This window comes from Pristiophorus japonicus, chromosome 4, assembly GCF_044704955.1.
Source record: "Pristiophorus japonicus isolate sPriJap1 chromosome 4, sPriJap1.hap1, whole genome shotgun sequence".
In the NCBI taxonomy this organism is placed as follows: Eukaryota; Metazoa; Chordata; class Chondrichthyes; family Pristiophoridae; genus Pristiophorus; species Pristiophorus japonicus.
Window position 1 is genome coordinate 298,612,259 of NC_091980.1, and position 18,033 is coordinate 298,630,291.

General features: G+C 44.9%; 1 protein-coding gene across 5 annotated transcripts in view; it reads left to right on the forward strand.

Moving 5' to 3' along the window:
• The window catches only part of adck1 (aarF domain containing kinase 1), a 905,505-nt gene that overhangs the window by 489,159 nt on the left and 398,313 nt on the right, over nucleotides 1-18,033 (forward strand). For all 5 annotated transcript variants that reach the window (XM_070879623.1, XM_070879622.1, XM_070879626.1 and 2 more), the window contains 2 exons: nucleotides 623-781; nucleotides 13,278-13,394. In XM_070879623.1, the coding sequence (XP_070735724.1) occupies nucleotides 623-781; nucleotides 13,278-13,394 (276 nt within the window). The remainder of the gene's footprint in view (nucleotides 1-622; nucleotides 782-13,277; nucleotides 13,395-18,033) is intronic.

An 18,033-nucleotide genomic window follows, 5' to 3' on the forward strand; every position in this document is an offset into this window, starting at 1 on the left:
GGAGGCCTTTCCTGGCAACCCTCATTACCAACCTTATGGAGTTGGTAGGGATACTCACGCCTTAACTTTGCACCCCAGAATCTTAGATTCCATCTGCCTCAGAAGATCGCTATTGCATTGTTCTTCACTGCCCCTCATGGCCCATGACTAGAGGTCTGACTGCACAAGCATGAATGGACTGCCCAATTTACATACCTTAATAGCGGGAGACATCTGCCATAAGATTCAAACATCTGTTTTACTCTGCATGAGGATCATGCTACCAGCTGGATTACATGGGCCCTTCCCCATTGTACCTTTTACAGTTCACATGCCACTCATCGGGCTACGTGTAGAAGCAATGTTATGAAATGTGACTTCTGAACAACTGCACCTTAGGACGATGGCATGAATGCAGTTATTTCTGTGTACTACTAATGTCAATGAGGGGAATCGAGATCAGCTCCCGACTTCCACACTCCTGAATGAGTTCCCCAATATTAATGAGGTACAAAAGATTTAGTATATTGGATTTATTAGATTTGTCAAGCAAGGTCAAGGGGATTAGGTTCCTTTAAGGTTATATCTTATTGTAAAATGAGACGGTACTGGCACCAATTGTAATGCAGGGTGTTGTCAACAGGTTCTGGTTCAAGGCGTGGCATGGATGTTCCCCGACTTTAGCTTCGCGTGGCTGGTTGACGAAGCAAAGAAGAACATGCCGTTGGAGCTGGACTTCCTGAAAGAAGGCCGCAACACGGAGGAGGTGGCTGTCATGCTCAAGCACTTTCAATTCCTGAAGGTACGAATGTTAGAACTTTGGGGACATGAATCTGCTCCTCCAAATTGGGCTTCAACTTAAAAGTCTGTGGCATTAATTGGGGAAATGTCCCATCATCCGCAAAGGCTTTTATTTCTATAAAACCCTACTTTTAATTGTCTCGGGGCATTTTGTTGTCTTTAGTCTGACAGTGAGCCACTTGTAGTTTGTTCCCAAGTGGTTAAAACAGAAAAAAGATGATTTGGTAAAGTTACAAAGTGGCTTTCTGGAGCATTCCATGTTTGCTCTAGAGAAAAGGTCTCGGGGGTGATGTTGTTTGGTACTGAGTAAATCCCGGGCTTGACATTTTAATTTAAAACTGGTAAAATGGTTTCATTACATAAGAACATAAGAATTAGGAACAGGAGTAGGCCATCTAGCCCCTCGAGCCTGCTCTGCCATTCAACAAGATCATGGCTGATCTGGCCGTGGACTCAGCTCCACTTACCCGCCCGCTCCCCATAACCCTTAATTCCCTTATTGGTTAAAAATCTATCTATCTGTGATTTGAATACATTCAATGAGCTCGCCTCAACTGCTTCCTTGGGCAGAGAATTCCACAGATTCACAACCCTCTGGGAGAAGAAATTCCTTCTCCATTGGTTCCCCCCGTATTTTGAGGCTGTGCCCCCTAGTTCTAGTCTCCCCGACCAGTGGAAACAACCTCTCTGCCTCTACCTTGTCTATCCCTTTCATTATTTTAAATGTTTCTATAAGATCACCCCTCATCCTTCTGAACTCCAACGAGTAAAGACCCAGTCTACTCAATCTATCATCATAAGGTAACCCTCTCATCTCCGGAATCAGCCTAGTGAATCGTCTCTGTACCTCCTCCAAGGCTAGTATATCCTTCCTTAAGTAAGGTGACCAAAACTGCATGCAGTACTCCAGTTGCGGCTTCACCAATACCCTGTACAGTTGCAGCAGGACCTCCCTGCTTTTGTACTCCATCCCTCTCGCAATGAAGGCCAACATTCTATTCCCCTTCCTGATTACCTGCTGCACCTGCAAACTAACTTTTTGGGAGTCATGCACAAGGACCCCCAGGTCCCTCTGCACCGCAGCATGTTGTAATTTCTCCTCATTCAAATAATATTCCCTTTTACTGTTTTTTTTTTCCCAAGGTGGATGACCTCATATTTTCTGACATTGTATTCCATCTGCCAAACCTTAGGCCATTCGCTTAACCTATCTAAATCTCTTTGCAGCCTCTCTGTGTCCTCTACACAACCCGCTTTCCCACTAATCTTTGTGTCATCTGCAAATTTTGTAACACTACACTCTGTCCCCTCTTCCAGGTCATCTATGTACATTGTAAACAGTCGTGGTCCCAGCACCGATCCCTGTGGCACACCACTAACCACTGATTTCCAACCCGAAAAGGACCCATTTATCCCGACTCTCTGCTTTCTGTTAGCCAGCCAATTCTCGATCCATGCTAATACATTTCCTCTGACTCCGCGTACCTTTATTGTAGTCCCAAAGGGCTATTGTATCACCTGTAGATTGTTGAATGAACCCAGATTGCACCTTTTCACTCAAAAAGACTATGTTTACACTGTATTTCTTGGAAGAGATGTTGCACCGACAGAGCAGTCCAGACTGAGAAAATATAAGGAATGAAATTAGCACCGGTAGTTTTCAGGGATGGCCTTGCCTCTCTGTTCCCAGTGGTTTTATCGACATCTCTTGATTCCCAACTCCAGATCCTCTTTTGATCTCGTGGTATCTCTCTCTCTCCTAAAGCCCCATCTGCTTCAGGAGTGTGCCTCAGTCTCTTTAACCCATTCTCATAGAATCATAGAATCATCAAAATTTACAGCACGGAATGAGGCCATTTCAGCCTATCGTGTCCGCGCCGGCCAACTAAGAGCTATCCAGCCTAATCCCACTTTCCAGCTCTTGGACCGTAGCCCTGTAGGTTACATCCAGTATCTTTGAAATGTGCTGAGGGTTTCTGCCTCTACTATCCTTTCAGGCAGTGAGTTCCAGATCCCCACTACCCTCTAGTTGAAGAAATTTCCCCTCATATCTCCTCTATACCTCCCCCCAATGATTTTAAATCTATCACCCATGGTTGTTGACCCCTCTGCCAAGGGAAACAGGTCCTTCCTATCCACTCTATCTAGCCCCTCTTAATTTTATACACCTCAATGAGGTCTCCCCTCAGCCTCCTCTGTTCTGCACTGCCACCTAATGGCAAACATGCATCTGTCGCCATAACAATCTCCAAAACCCACTCCATAATTTTGATCTGAAAAATATATTGTATGCACGTCTTGCTTTATATTACCCTGAATGTCCCATTTTAAATCATTCAATGCTAATTTAGTAATTTGGAAATTAAAATTACCTCATGAAACTGGAATCCTCCTGTACCGTGACCTCCAAGCTGACCTCTGCCGACTAAAAATGAGGCCATTTTGTGAATGGTGATTGCCACTGTGAATAACTATTTCAAATCATTTGTTCTTTTCTGTCTGTCTCTCAGTTGGGCAATAAATGGGACTGGGAACAAAAAATGAGCTTTTTTGATAATTTATTTTTTTATCTAAGTGTAACGGGGGATGCTGTTTGGGGTGTGTTGTGGTCTCTATGAGGGGGTCAGGTTCCCTTCTGAATCGCTCCCCCTCCCTTGGGTTCTGTACTCTGGATTTATTTGGGTGGGGGGGAGTCAAAAGTGCGGAGGACACTGGTTTGATGCAAAGAACTTTGGTTTTATTACAGTCAAAGTAATATAGGCCTACTACTCTCGTAAGAAAATACACGGTCAAACTTAAAATCACTCTAATAAATAACAATACAAGGAAAGGTACAAGGGCAAACTAATAATCACTCTAATAAAGTACTATACACTACACATTCAAAGGGTGTTGCAGTAAAATTATACCTCCCACCTCCCAATATCTAATTCTAGCTAGGTTAGACTCCAGGGCAGGGACTTATGCTTAGCAATCCTTTTGATAATTAATGGTAGATGGTGATGTTCTTCCTTCCTTCAGGACTTCAAGACTTTGAGGCTGGAGAAGTTAGTTTTACAACTGTCATGTTGGTTTCTCTCCTTGTCTTGATGAGGTAGTAGCGACCACCTCTCTCCCCCACTCTCTCTTCTCTCTCTCTAACCTCGTCTAACCTCTGTTGAAAACAGTGGCCAGTTATACGATTTCGGTGTTCTAATCTTGCCGCCCAATCTGTTCACAATCCTGTGTATAATTTTGGCGGGCTTGGTGGTTCTTTGTAATGTTTTGTTGGGCTCGTTAAAGTTGATATGTCTTGGGTGGGTTGATCTTCGGAAAACTGTTTCCTGATGGAAATATTAATTTGGTAATTGCAATGTCCTTTTGTGCTTAGTCTTTTGCATACTGGCTGGATTGGGCCTCTTTGTGAAATATATGCTGAAAATGGTTTGTCCAGACCCATGTTGGGGAGCTATCTCTGGGTGATACTGTGATGGTAATGTCTCTTGTGGAGGAAGATTTCCAAATACTCATTCTTCCAGACAGATTACCTCAGTCCTCACACCCAGACAGTTCCAATAATCAAGTGGGCTTCCTTTGTTCCCTAGGTCCGCCCACAGGCTTGAATTTGTCTTGTAAAAGTTCATAACTCTATTAAAGTTCATAGTTTCTTCCATAAGCACTTTAGAGTTCCAAACTTTTCGGTAGATAGTCCCAAATTCAATTTTCTTTCGAATGAGCCCAAACACAGCGGGGGGTTTCTGGTGAATTTTGCTCTCTGCAAACTCTTCGCTTCTATCTAATGGAAGATTTACCTGGCCAGACCTGACTCTCGAGGCCTCCCAGGGCCTCCAGTTTGTCCAACTGTGTGCATGAACTATTAATCCACTTACCTTCTATATTTACGAGATTTTACGAGAGATTTAATAGAGATTTACTAGAATGATACCAGGATTGCAGAACTTCAACACAGAAAAGTGCAAAGTGATACATATTGGTAGGAAGAACGAGGAGGGGCAATAAAAACTAAAGGGTACAATCCTAAAGTGGGTGCATGAACAGAGCGACCTGGGGATATATGTACACAAATCGTTGAAGGTGGCAGGCCAGGTTGAGAAAGCTGTTCAAAGAGCATACCGAGATTCTGGGCTTCTTAAATAGAGGCATAGAGTACAAAAGCAAGGACGTTAGAGAAACATAGAAACATAGAAAATAGATGCAGGAGTAGGCCATTCGGCCCTTCGAGCCTGCACCATCATTCAATATGATCATGGCTGATCATGCAACTTCAGTACCCCATTCCTGCTTTCTCTCCATACCCTTTGATCCCTTTAGCCGTAAGGGCCACATCTAACTCCCTTTTGAATATATCTAACGAACTGGCCTCAACAACTTTCTGCGGTAGAGAATTCCACAGGTTCACAATTCTCTGAGTGAAGAAGTTTCTCCTCATCACGGTCCTAAATGGCTCGGAGAGGAGGCGGTGCGGGAGTCCAGGGGAGGCCAATAAAGGCCCGACGTCGGGAGTTCGGAGAGGAGGCGGTGCGGCAGTCCGGGGGAGGCCAATAAAGGCCCGACGTCGGGAGTTCGGAGAGGAGGCGGTGCGGGAGTCCAGGGGAGGCCAATAAAGGCCCGACGTCGGGAGTTCGGAGAGGAGGCGGTGCGGGAGTCCAGGGGAGGCCAATAAAGGCCCGACGTCGGGAGTTCGGAGAGGAGGCGGTGCGGGAGTCCAGGGGAGGCCAATAAAGGCCCGACGTCGGGAGTTCGGAGAGGAGGCGGTGCGGCAGTCCGGGGGAGGCCTATAAAGGCCCAACGTTGGTGAGTTGTCGGGAGTTTGGAGAGGAGGCGCTGCAGGAGTCCAGGGGAGGCCTATAAAGGCCCGTCGTCGGGAGTTCGGAGAGGAGGCGGTGCGGGAGTCCAGGGGAGGCCAATAAAGGCCCGACGTCGGGAGTTCGGAGAGGAGGCGGTGCGGCAGTCCGGGGGAGGCCTATAAAGGCCCAACGTTGGTGAGTTGTCGGGAGTTTGGAGAGGAGGCGCTGCAGGAGTCCAGGGGAGGCCTATAAAGGCCCGTCGTCGGGAGTTCGGAGAGGAGGCGGTGCGGGAGTCCGGTGGAAGCCTATAAAGGCACAGCGTCGGTGAGTCATCGGGAGTTTGGATAGGAGGCGGTGCGGGAGTCCGGGGGAGGCCTATAAAGGCCCAGCATCGGTGAGTCGTCGGGAGTTCGGAGAGGAGGTCAGCTGGTGCAGCTGCAGCAGGGAGAGAAGGCAAAAAGAAGTAGAAAGAAATCGAAAGATGACGTCACACCCAAGGGGGTAAGTGATTGGCTGGTGATTGGTGAGTAGCTTTTCTTTTTCTTTATCAGTAAATAACCTTTTGCATTGTTGTTGCCAAATTAAGTTAATCTAATGGTTAAGTCATGGCATGACAGCTCGGGCACGTGTTATGCTACTCCTGTGCTATGTGGGAAGTCAGGGACGCTTCCAGTGTCCCTGACGACTACTTCTGCGGGAAGTGCATCTGCCTGAAGCACCTGATAGACCTCATTGCGGCACTGGAACTATGGGTGGATTTATTCTGGAGCATCCACGATGCTGAGGATGACGGGAATAGCATGTTTAGTGAGTTGGTCTTACCGCAAGTAAAGGTTACACAGCCAGATAGGGGATGGGAGACCATCAGGATTAGCAGTGGAAGGAAGGTAGTGCAGGGGTCCCCTGCGGTCATCCCCCTGCAAAACAGATACACCGCTTTGGGTACTGTTGAGGGGGATGACTCATCAGGGGCGAGCAGCAGCAGCCAAGTTCATGGCACCACGGCTGGCTCTGCTGCACAGGAGGGCAGGAAAAAGAGTGGGAGAGCAATAGTGATAGAAGATTCTATTGTAAGGGGGATAGATAGACGTTTCTGCGGCCGCAACCAAGACTCCAGGATGGTATGTTGCCGCCCTGGTGCAACGGTCAAGGATGTCTCAGAGCGGGTGCAGGACATTTTGAAGGAGGATGGTAAACAGCCAGTTATCGTGGTGCATATAGGTACCAACGCCATAAGTAAAAAACGGGATGAGGTCCTACAAGACGAATTTAGGGAGCTAGGAGCTAAATTTAAAAAGTAGGACCTCAAAAGTAGTAATCTCAGGATTGCTACCAGTGTCACGTGCTAGTCAGGCAGGATAGCTAACATGAATACGTGGCTTGAGGAATGGTGCAGAAGGGAGGGATTCAAATTCCTGGGACATTGGAACCGGTTCTGGTGGAGGTGGGACCAGTACAAACCGGACGGTCTGCACCTGGGCAGGACCGGAACCAATGTCCTAGGGGGGGGAGTGTTTGCTAGTGCTGTTGGGGAGGGGTTAAACTAATATGTCAGGGGGATGGGAACCAATGCGGGGAGACAGAGGGAAGTAAAATAGGGGCAGAAGCAAAAGATAGAAAGAAGAAAAGTAAAAGTGGAGGGTAGAGAAACCCAAGGCAAAAATGAAAAAGAATCACATTACAGCAAAATTCTAAAAGGGGCAAAGTGTGTTAAAAAGACAAGCCTGAAGGCTCTGTGCCTCAATGCGAGGAGGAATAAGGTGGATGAATTAACTGCGCAGATAGCAGTTAATGGATATGATGTAATTGGCATCACGGAGATATGGCTCCAGGGTGACCAAGGCTGGGAACTCAATATCCAGTGGTATTCAACATTTAGGAAGGACAGACAGAAAGCAAAAGGATGTGGAGTGGCGTTGTTGGTTAAAGAGGAAATTAATGTAATAAGAAGGAAGGACATAAGCCTGGATGATGTGGAATGGGTATGGGTGGAGCTATAGAATACCAAAGGGCAGAAAACGCGAGTGGGAGTACAGACCACCAAACAGTAGTGGTGAGGTTGGGGATAGCATCAAACAAGAAATTAGGGATGCATGCAATAAAGGTACAGTAGTTATCATGGGCAACTTTAATCTACATATTGATATGGGCTAACCAAACTGGTAGCAATGCGGTGGAGGAGGATTTCCTGGAGTGTATTAGGGATGGTTTTCTAGACCAATATGTCGAGGAGCTAACTATAGGGCTGGCCATCCTAAACTGGGTGATGTGTAATGAGAAAGGACTAATTAGCAATCTTGTGCGAGGCCCCTTGGGGAAGAGTGACCATAATATGGTAGAATTCTTAATTAAGATGGAGAGTGACACAGTTAATTCAGAGACTAGGGTCTTGAACTTAAGGAAAGATAACTTCGATGGTATGAGACGTGAATTGGCTAGAATAGACTGGCGAGTGATACTTAAAGGGTTGACGGTGGATAGGCAATGGCAAACATTTAAAGATCACATGGATGAACTTCAACAAAAGTACATCCCTGTCTGGAGAAAAACAGGGAAGGTGGCTCAGCCATGGCTAACAAGGGAAATTAAGGATAGTGTTAAATCCAAGGAAGAGGCATATAAATTGGCAAGAAAAAGCAGCAAACCTGAGGACTGGGAGAATTTTGTAATACAGCAAAGGAGGACGAAGGGTTTAATTAGGAGGGGGAAAATAGAGTATGAGAGAAAGCTTGCTGGGAACATAAAAACTGACTGAAACAGAGAAACAAAGAAAATAGGTGCAGGAGTAGGCCATTCGGCCCTTCAAGTCTGCACCACCATTCAATAAGATCATGGTTGATCATTCCCTCAGTACCCCTTTCCTGCTTTCTCTCCATACTCCTTGAATCCCCTTAGCCGTAAGGGCCATATCTAACTCCCTCTTGAATATATCCAATGAACTGGCATCAACAACTCTCTGCGGCAGGGAATTACACACGTTAACAACTCTTTGAGTGAAGAAGTTTCTCCTCATCTCAGTCCTAAATGGCCTACCCCTTATATAGATTCTATACATATGTGAAGAGAAAAAGATTAGTGAAAACAAACGTAGGTCCCTTGCAGTCAGATTCAGGTGAATTTATAATGGGGAACAAAGAATTGGCGGACCAGTGAAACAAATACTTTGCTTCTGTCTTCACGAAGGAAGACACAAATGACCTTCCGGAAATACTAGGGACCAAGGGTCTAGTGAGAAGGAGGAACTGAAGGAAATCCTTATTAGGCGGGAAATTGTGTTAGGGAAATTGATGGGATTGAAGGCCGATTAACCCCGGGCGCCTGATAGTCTGCATCCAGAGTATTTAAGGAAGTAGCCCTAGAAATAGTGGATGCATTGGTGATCATTTTCCAACAGTCTATCGACTCTGGATAGGTTCCTATGGACTGGAGGGTAGCTAATGTAACACCACTTTTTAAGAAAGGAAGGAGAGAGAAAACGTGTAATTATAGACCGGTTAGCCTGACATCAGTAGTGGGGAAAATGTTGGAATCAATTATTAAAGATGATTTAGCAACACATTTGGAAAGCAGTGATGGAATCGGTCCAAGTCAGCATGGATTTATGAGAGGGAAATTCTGCTTGACAAATCTTCTAGAATTTTTTGAGGATGTAACTAGTTGAGTGGACAAGGGATGTGGTATATTTGGACTTTCAAAAGGTTTTTGACAAGGTCCCACACAAGAGATTGGTGTGCAAAATTAAAGCACTTGGTATTGGGTGTAATGTACTGACGTGGATAGAGAACTGGTTGGCAGACCGGAAGCAGAGAGTCGGGATAAACGGGTCCTTTTCAGAATGGCAGGTGCCGCAGGGCTCAGTGCTGGGACCCCAGCTCTTTACAATATACATTAATGATTTGGATGAGGGAATTGAGTGTAATATCTCCAAGTTTGCAGATGACACTAAGCTGGGTGGCAGTGTGAGCTATGAGGACGCCAAAAGGCTGCAGGGTGACTTGGACAGGTTAGGTGAGTGGGCAAATGCGTGGCAGATGCAGTATAATGTGGATAAATATGAGGTTATCACTTTGGTGACAAAAACACGAAGGCAGAATATTATCTGAATGGCGGCAGATTAGGAAAAGGGGACTTTTTAATAATTGATTCCAACATTTTCCCCACATTTTCCGATGTCAGGCTAACCGGTCTATAATTCCCTGTTTTCTCTCTCCCTCCTTATGATGAAACTTTATAAAATACTAGTTATTATTTAAATGGAGAAAGATTGCCAAGTGCTGACGTACAGTGGGAACTGGGGGTACTTGTGCATGAAACACAAAAGGATAGCATGCAGGTTACAGCAAGTGATCAGGAAGGCCAATGGAATTTTGCTGTTTATTGCAAAGGGAATGGAGTATCAAAGCAGGGAAGTCTTGCTACAGCTATACAGGGTATTGGTGAGGCTCACCTTGAATACTGCATGGTTTCCATATTTACGAAAGGATATACTTGCTTTGGAGGCAGTTCAGAGAAGGTTCACAAGGTTGATTCCGGAGATGAGGGGATTGACTTATGAGGAAAGGTTGAGTAGGTTAGGCCTCTACTCATTGTAATTCAGAAGAATGAGAGGTGATCTTATTGAAATGTATAAGATTATGAGGGGGTTTGACAAGGTGGATGCAGAGAAGATGTTTCCACTGATGGGGGAGACTAGAACTAGAGGGTATGATCTTAGAATAAGGGGCCGCCCATTTAAAACTGAGATGAGGAGAAGTTTCTTCTCTCAGAACGTAGTAAATCTGTGGAATTCGCTGCCTCAGAGAGCTGTGGAAGCTGGGACATTGAATAAATTTACGACAGAAATAGACAGTTTCATAAACGATACGGGGATAAGTGGTTATCGGGAACAGGCAGGGAACTGGACCTGAGTCCATGATCGGATTGGCCGTAGCGAGGGGATTTGAGTACGGGAGGTGTTGCTACAGTTGTACAGGGTCTTGGTGAGGCCACACCTGGAGTATTGTGTACAGTTTTGGTCTCCTAACTTGAGGAAGAACATTCTTGTTATTGAGGGAGTGCAGCGAAGGTTCACCAGACTGATTCCCGGGATGGTGGGACTGACCTATCAAGAAAGACTGGATCAACTGGGCTTGTATTCACTGGAGTTCAGAAGAATGAGAGGGGACCTCATAGAAACGTTTAAAATTCTGATGGGTTCAGACAGGTTAGATGCAGGAAGAATGTTCCCAATGTTGGGGAAGTCCAGAATCAGGGGTCACAGTCTAAGGATAAGGGGTAAGCCATTTAGGACTGAGAAGAGAAACTTCTTCACCCAGAGAGTGGTGAACCTGTGGAATTCTCTACTACAGAAAGTTGTTGAGGTCAATTCACTAAATATATTCAAAAAGGAGCTAGATGAAGTCCTTACTACTAGGGGGATCAAGAGGTATGGCGAGAAAGCAGGAATGGGGTACTGAAGTTGCATGTTCAGCCATGAACTCATTGAATGGCGGTGCAGGCTAGAAGGGCCGAATGGCCTACTCCTGCACCTATTTTCTATGTTTCTATGATCGTATTAAATGGTGGAGCAGGCTCGAGGGGCCGTATGGCCTACTCCTGTTCCTATTTCTTAGGTACTTATGTACTTATGACCTTAACTGGAGTATTGTGTCTAATTCTGGGCACCGCCCTTTAGGATGTGAAGGCCTTCACTTCGGAGTATAAATGAAGAAATAATGGAGGCTTGTAAAAAAGGAACAGCAATAACCATGGGCGATTTTAATCTTCATATTGATTGGAGAAAGCAAATTGGCCAGGGAAAGAGTTCATAGAATGTATCGGGGATAGTTTCCTTGAACGGTATGTTGCGGAACCAACCAGGGAGCAGGCTATCTTAGATCTGGTACTGTGTAATGAAATAGGATTAATTAACGATCTAGTAAAGGATCCTCTCGGAATGAGTGACCATAACATGGTTGAATTTCAAATTCAGTTTGAGGGTGAGAAAGTTGGATCTCCAACCAGTGTCCTAAGCTTAAACAAAGGAGACTACAAAGGTATGAAGGCAGAGTTGGCTAAAATGGACTGATTAAAGTATGGGACGGTTGATGAGCAGTGGCAGATATTTAAGGAGCTATTTCATAGCTCTCAACAAAAATATTTCCCAATGAGAAGGAAAGATTGTAATAGAAGGGATAACCATCCGTGGCTAACTAAGGAAATAAGGGATGGTATCAAATTGAAAACAAGGGCATCCAATGTGGCCAAGATTAGTGGGAGGCCAGAGGATTGGGAAACTTTTAAAAGTCAGCAAAGAACGACTAAAAAAATTATAAAGAGAGGGAAGATAGATTATGAAAGTAAACTAGCATGAAATAGAAAAACAGATAGTAAGAATTTCTACAGGTGCATAAAAAGGAAAAGAGTGGCTCGAGTAAATGTTGGTCCCCTAGTGGATGAGATTGGGGAATTATTAATGGGGAACAGGGAAATGGCAGAGACTTTGAATAAATATTTTGTATTGGTCTTTATGGTAGAAGACACTAAAAACATCCCAATAGTGGATAATTAAGGGGCTATACGGAGGGAGGAACTTCATACAATCAATATCACTAAAGAAATAGTACTCAGTAAAATAATGGGACTAAAGGCGGACAAGTCCCCTGGACCTGATGCCTTTCATCCTAGGGTCTTAAACGAAGTGGCTGCAGAGATACTGGATGCATTGGTTGTATTCTACTAAATTCCTGGATTCTGGGGAGGTCCCAGCAGATTAGAAAACCGCAAATTTAAAAAAGGAGGCAGACAGAAAGCAAGAAACTATAGACCAGTTAGCCTAACATCTGTCGTTCGGAAAATGCTGGAGTCCATTATTAAGGAAGCAGTAGCAGGACATTTGGAAAAGAATAATTCAATCAAGCAGAGTCAGTTTGGTTTTATGAAAGGGAAATCATGTTTGACAAATTTGTTGAAGTTCTTTGAGGATGTAATGAGCAGGGTGGATAAGGGGGAACCAGTGGATGTGATGTATGGCCTACTCCTGCACCTATTTTATATATTTCTATGTTTCTTTAAAAAAAAATAAAGAGGAAACTTTCGCCGGGTGGTTTTTCACCAAAAAATTGCTGCATGGCCGAGAAAACCACCGACAATAAAGGGGAATGTCTCGCCCATTGTCTCAGAATAAGGGGCCGCCATTTAAAACTGAGATGAGGAGGAATTTCTTGATTGTAAATCTATGGAATTCTCTGCCACAGAGAGCTGTGGAGGCTGGGTCATTGAATATATTTAAGGCGGAGATAGAGAGATTTTTGAGTGATGAGGGAATAAAGGGTTATGGGGAGCGGGCAGGGAAGTGGAGCTGAGTCCATGATCAGATCAGCCATGATCTTATTGAATGGCGGAGCAGGCTCGAGGGGCGGTATGGCCTAATCCTGCTATTTCTTATGTTCTTATGTTCAGTGCCACACTGCCAAGAGGCCACCTACCACCCACTGCACCCAGGACTCATTATGTAGGAAGGAGACATCCAAATGATCAGGTTCAGCACATTTACGATGAACACATTTGTTACCCCAGTCGGCCTGTATAACAGTCCCTCTGCGATGGTGCCACTGATAAAGTCAGGCACCAATATTTCAGGAGCTGCAGCAGTAAATAGTCTCTTGTCTGCCAGCTAGATTCCCGGAGAGATGCATTAATACAGATCTGTCTTGTGTCTCAATTTCAAAGGTGCCTAAAATTCATTGGGAGCTGTCAACCAGACGTGTTCTGACCATGGAGTTTATGGAAGGAGGTCAGGTAAATGACCGAGAGTACATGAAGGAAAACGGCATTGATGTGAACGAGGTAAGGGCTGCTTAGCTCACGTACTTTGAAGGGAGGGTACTCAACCGGCTTGTTATTGTTTTCCAAGATTAGCGGTGGAGATTTTAACCTCATAATTGGTCTACATGGTTCCAAATGATTGTGATACTTATCGTGTATTTAACAGATTTACAAGGATGATACCAGAAATGTGAGGCTACACATAACAGAAAAGGATGAACAGGCTGGGTCTCTTTTCTCTTGAAAAAGGAAGGCTGAGGGGTGATCTAATAGAGGTCTTTAAAATTGTGAAAGGTTTCGATAGAGTGGATACAGAGAGAATGTTTCCACTTGTGGGGAAGAGCATAACTAGAAGGCTATCAATATAAGATAGTCACCAAGAAATCCAATAAGAAATTCAGAAGAAACTTCTTTACTCAAAGAGTAGTGAGAATGTGGAACTCACTACCACAGGGAGTGGCTGAAGCCAATCGTATATGTTAAGTATGAATAAAGAGTCTGACCAGATACTGTGAGCTCAAAGTAAAGTGTGACCGTAGTCTTTTATTACAGATCTCCAGAGTGTCTCTCCAGCCTGTGAGGCCTCCTTAAGTACAGGTGCTCCCAAGGGATTGTGGGATCTCTTGGGACTCCAGGGGATGAGCTCTCTGGTGGTTGCACAAGGTATTTACAGGTTTGCATATATAACATTATAGATGCATTTAAGTCAAGGTTAGATAAGCGTATGAGGGAGAAGGGAATAGAGGGTTATGCTGATAGATTTAGACGATGAAAGAGGGGAGGAGGCTCAAGTGGAGCATTCACGCCGGCATGAACTGGTTGGGCCGATAGCCTGTTTCTGTGCCGTATATCTGATGTAATCCTATGTAAACAAAAAAAAGTATTAAAAAATACTTAAACCTATGTTCTTTCTGCTTTACTTAGCACCACACTGGCAAACAGCAATGATCCTTCATTAATTTTTCTCGCATCGAATGAGGGGCGAGTCAGCAATTTATTCGTGTACGTTTTTTAAAATTTTGCTTCCTTTTTTTTAAGCTGTTTTAAGGGAGAGTGAGGTGCATTTTTACAGATTTCCAGCGCTGCATGCAGTGGGAGCTCAGGTTGACATTGAGGCGCATAGACGAGTGAGGCCTGTGGACCTCGGTGCACGAGACCACCCCCACCCCCGCACCCTGCGACCTCCACCAGCATGTAGTTCTGCACCGGGATTGCTAATCTGTAAATTCCATCCCCAGAGTCTTTGTTTGCATTTATATAGCGCCTTTTTCACAGTAAAACCTCCCGAAGCGCTTCACAGGAGTGTTTTTTTTTTCTCTTTGTCTCCAATGGCAGCTGGTCATTATTCCGCCATTCACACCCTATCCAGATTAACCTTTTTTTTAAACTCCGGTCATTACCATTTCAATTCGGTCCATCATCCCCTTTATCTCTCAAATCTCTCCTGCCTTTCACCCTATCACAGACCTTCCCTTTTGTTCTTTCTTCCCCATCCCCCATTCAATGCTTCTTAAGAATGTGCTCTTTTCGAACATTCAGCAGTTCTGATGAAGGGCCGTCAACCTGAAATGTTAACTTTGTTTTTCTCTCCACTGGCAAACAGAAATGATCCTTCATTAATTTTTCTTGCATCGAATGGTGGGAGAGTCAGCAATTTATTCGTGTTTTTAAAAAAACATTTGTTTCCTTTTTTTTAAGCTGTTTTTAGGGGAGAGTGAGGTACATTTTTACAGATCTCCAGTGCTGCATGCAGTTGGAGCTCAGGTTGGCATTGAGGTGCGTAGACGAGTGAGGCCTGCGGACCTCGGTGCACGAGATGCTGTCTGACCCGCTGAGATTTCCAGCATTCTTTGTTTTTATTTCAGATTCCAGTATCCGCAGTATTTTGCTTTTGTAAAGAGTTATGTTACTGGACTCGTAATCCAGAGAACCAGAGTTTTAGAGGGGATTTTTTCTCTGAGGGCGGTGGGGGTCTGGAACTCACTGCCTGAAAGGATGCTGGATGCAGAAACCCTCACCACATTTTAAAAAGTACTTGGATGTGCACTTGAAGTGCCGTAACCTACAGGGCTATGGACTAAGAGCTGGAAAGTGGGATTAGGCTGGATAGCTCTTTGTCGCCCGACGCGGACACGATGGGCCACAATGGCCTCCTTCTGTGCTGTAAATTTCTATGATTCTACAAGAATGCCGGTTCAAATCTCACGATGGTAGTTTAAGAATTTGAATTCGGTTTAAAAAAAATATCTGCTGGTAGTAAAAGTGGCCATGAAGCTGTCAGATTGTCATAAAAACCCAACTGGTTTACTAATGTCCTTTTCTGGGATGTGTGCGATTCCAGTCCCACAACAACATGGTGACTCTTAACTTCCCTCTGCACGTTGCTGGCCGAGCAAGCCAGTCCATTGTCTCAAACCGCTGCAAAGAATAAACAGCACTGTGGAAGTCCCTTCGCCGCACAGACTACAGCGGTTCATGAAAAAGGCCCACCACCATCTTCTCAAGGGATAACCATGTTTGAATGTTAATATTACATTTTGTAGCTAATCTGAACTTTTTGTCTTTTCCAACATTTTCTCCTGTCCCCCAAAAATATGCTTTCTATGTACCCGTTTGCTTCTTGCTTTTACCTTTCATTTTGGAGCTGGGAGCGAGTTTTTGGAAAGGGCTCGTGTTGGTTGGAAGCTGGCTTTACTTCACCAATCGCAATCCAAGACTGTGAAGATTGACCTGGTGGCATCATTGCTCTGACGACAAACTCCCTTCCCTAGCCACCGACTCCATCCCTCTCCCTAACTTCTGACTGAGGCTGAACCAGACTGTTCGCAACCTTGGTGTCATATTTGTCCCTGAAATGAGCTTTCGACCACATATCTGCAGCATCGTCCGTCGCCACGCTGGCCTCAGCTCATCTGCTGCTGAAGCCCTCAATAATGCGTTTGTTACCTCCAAACTTGACTATTGCAACGCACTCCTGGCTGGCCTCCCACATTCTGCCCTACAATCCAGGATCATTTGGATTGCAAAAAGAACCCCAGGCTACTATTCTCTACTGCTAACTGTCTCCTTAAACCCCTCTCTCCTATCCCCACCGCACTCACCCCCAACAACAAGTGTGAGGAGCTCATGGATTTCTTTGTCTCAAAGATTGAGACCATCCGATCAGCTGCCTCTGCAAGTTCCCTTTCTTCACCTCGGCCACAGGTCCAAACTTCATCTGCCGCTCCCACCTGCCCTAGCCCTAAACTCATATTTTTCTAGTTTCTCTTTGATCTCCCCTCTTAATCTCTGAACTCATCTTATCCGTGAGACCCACTTCCTGATCTTTTTACCCTATTCCTACTAAACTGCTGACCACCCAACTTTCTTTTCTAGCTCCCATGTTAGACGTGATTGTTAACGGTTCTCTGTCCTCAGGTACTGTTCCCCCTCCTTCAAATCTGCGGTCATCACCCCTCAAAAATCTAACCCTTGACCCACTTTGCTTGCTAGCTATATTGCCAACCTCTCTTTCCTGTACAAAGTACTTGAACATGTTGCCTCGCAAATCCGTGATCATCTTTCCATGAATTCAGTGTTTGAATCCCTTCAATCTGGCATTCGCCCCTGCCACAGCACCGAAATGACATCCTTTGTGACTGTGACAAAGGTAAACTATCCCTCCTCGTCCTTCTGGACCTGTCTGCAGCCTTTGACACAGTTGACCACTCCATCCTCCTCCAACGCCTCTCCACCATCGTTCAGCTGGGAGGGACTGTACTCGCCTGGTTCCATTCTTATCTAATCGTAGCCAGAAAATCTCCTGCAATGGCTTCTCTTCTCACTCCTGCATCGTTACCTCTGTCCTTTGTCCCCTCTTATTTATCATCTACATGCTGCCCCTTGGCGATATTAGCCGAAAACTTGTACGCAGATGACACTTTTTAAAAAAGGAGGGAGAGAGAAAGCGGGTAATTATAGACCAGTTAGCCTGACATCAGTCGTGGGGAAAATGTTGGAATCAATTATTAAGGATGAAATAGCAGCGCATTTGGAAAGCAGTGACAGGATCGGTCCAAGTCAGCATGGATTTATGAAAGAGAAATCATGCTTGACAAATCTTCTAGAATTTTTTGAGGATGTAACTAGCAGGGTGGACAAGGGAGAACCAGTGGATGTGGTGTATTTGGACTTTTAAAAGGCATTTGACAAGAGATTGGTGTGCAAAATCAAAGCACATGGTATTGGGGGTAATGTACTGACGTGGATAGAAAACTGGTTGGCAGACAGGAAGCAGAGAGTCGGGATAAACGGGTCCTTTTCAGAATGGTAGGCAGTGACTAGTGGAGTGCCGCAGGGCTCAATGCTGGGACCCCAGCTCTTTACAATATACATTAACGATTTAGATGAAGTAATTGAGTGTAATATCTCCAAGTTTGCAGATGACACTAAACTGGGTGGCGGTGTGAGCTGTGAGGAGGATGCAAAGAGGCTGCACAGTGACTTGGACAGGTTGGGTGAGTGGGCAAATGCATGGCAGATGCAGTATAATGTGGATAAATATGAGGTTATCCATTTTGGGGGCAAAAATATGAAGGCAGAATATTATCTGAATGGCGACAGATTAGGAAAAGGTGCTATACAAGTTTTTTTTGTTATGCTTTAAAACCCTGCAGGATCT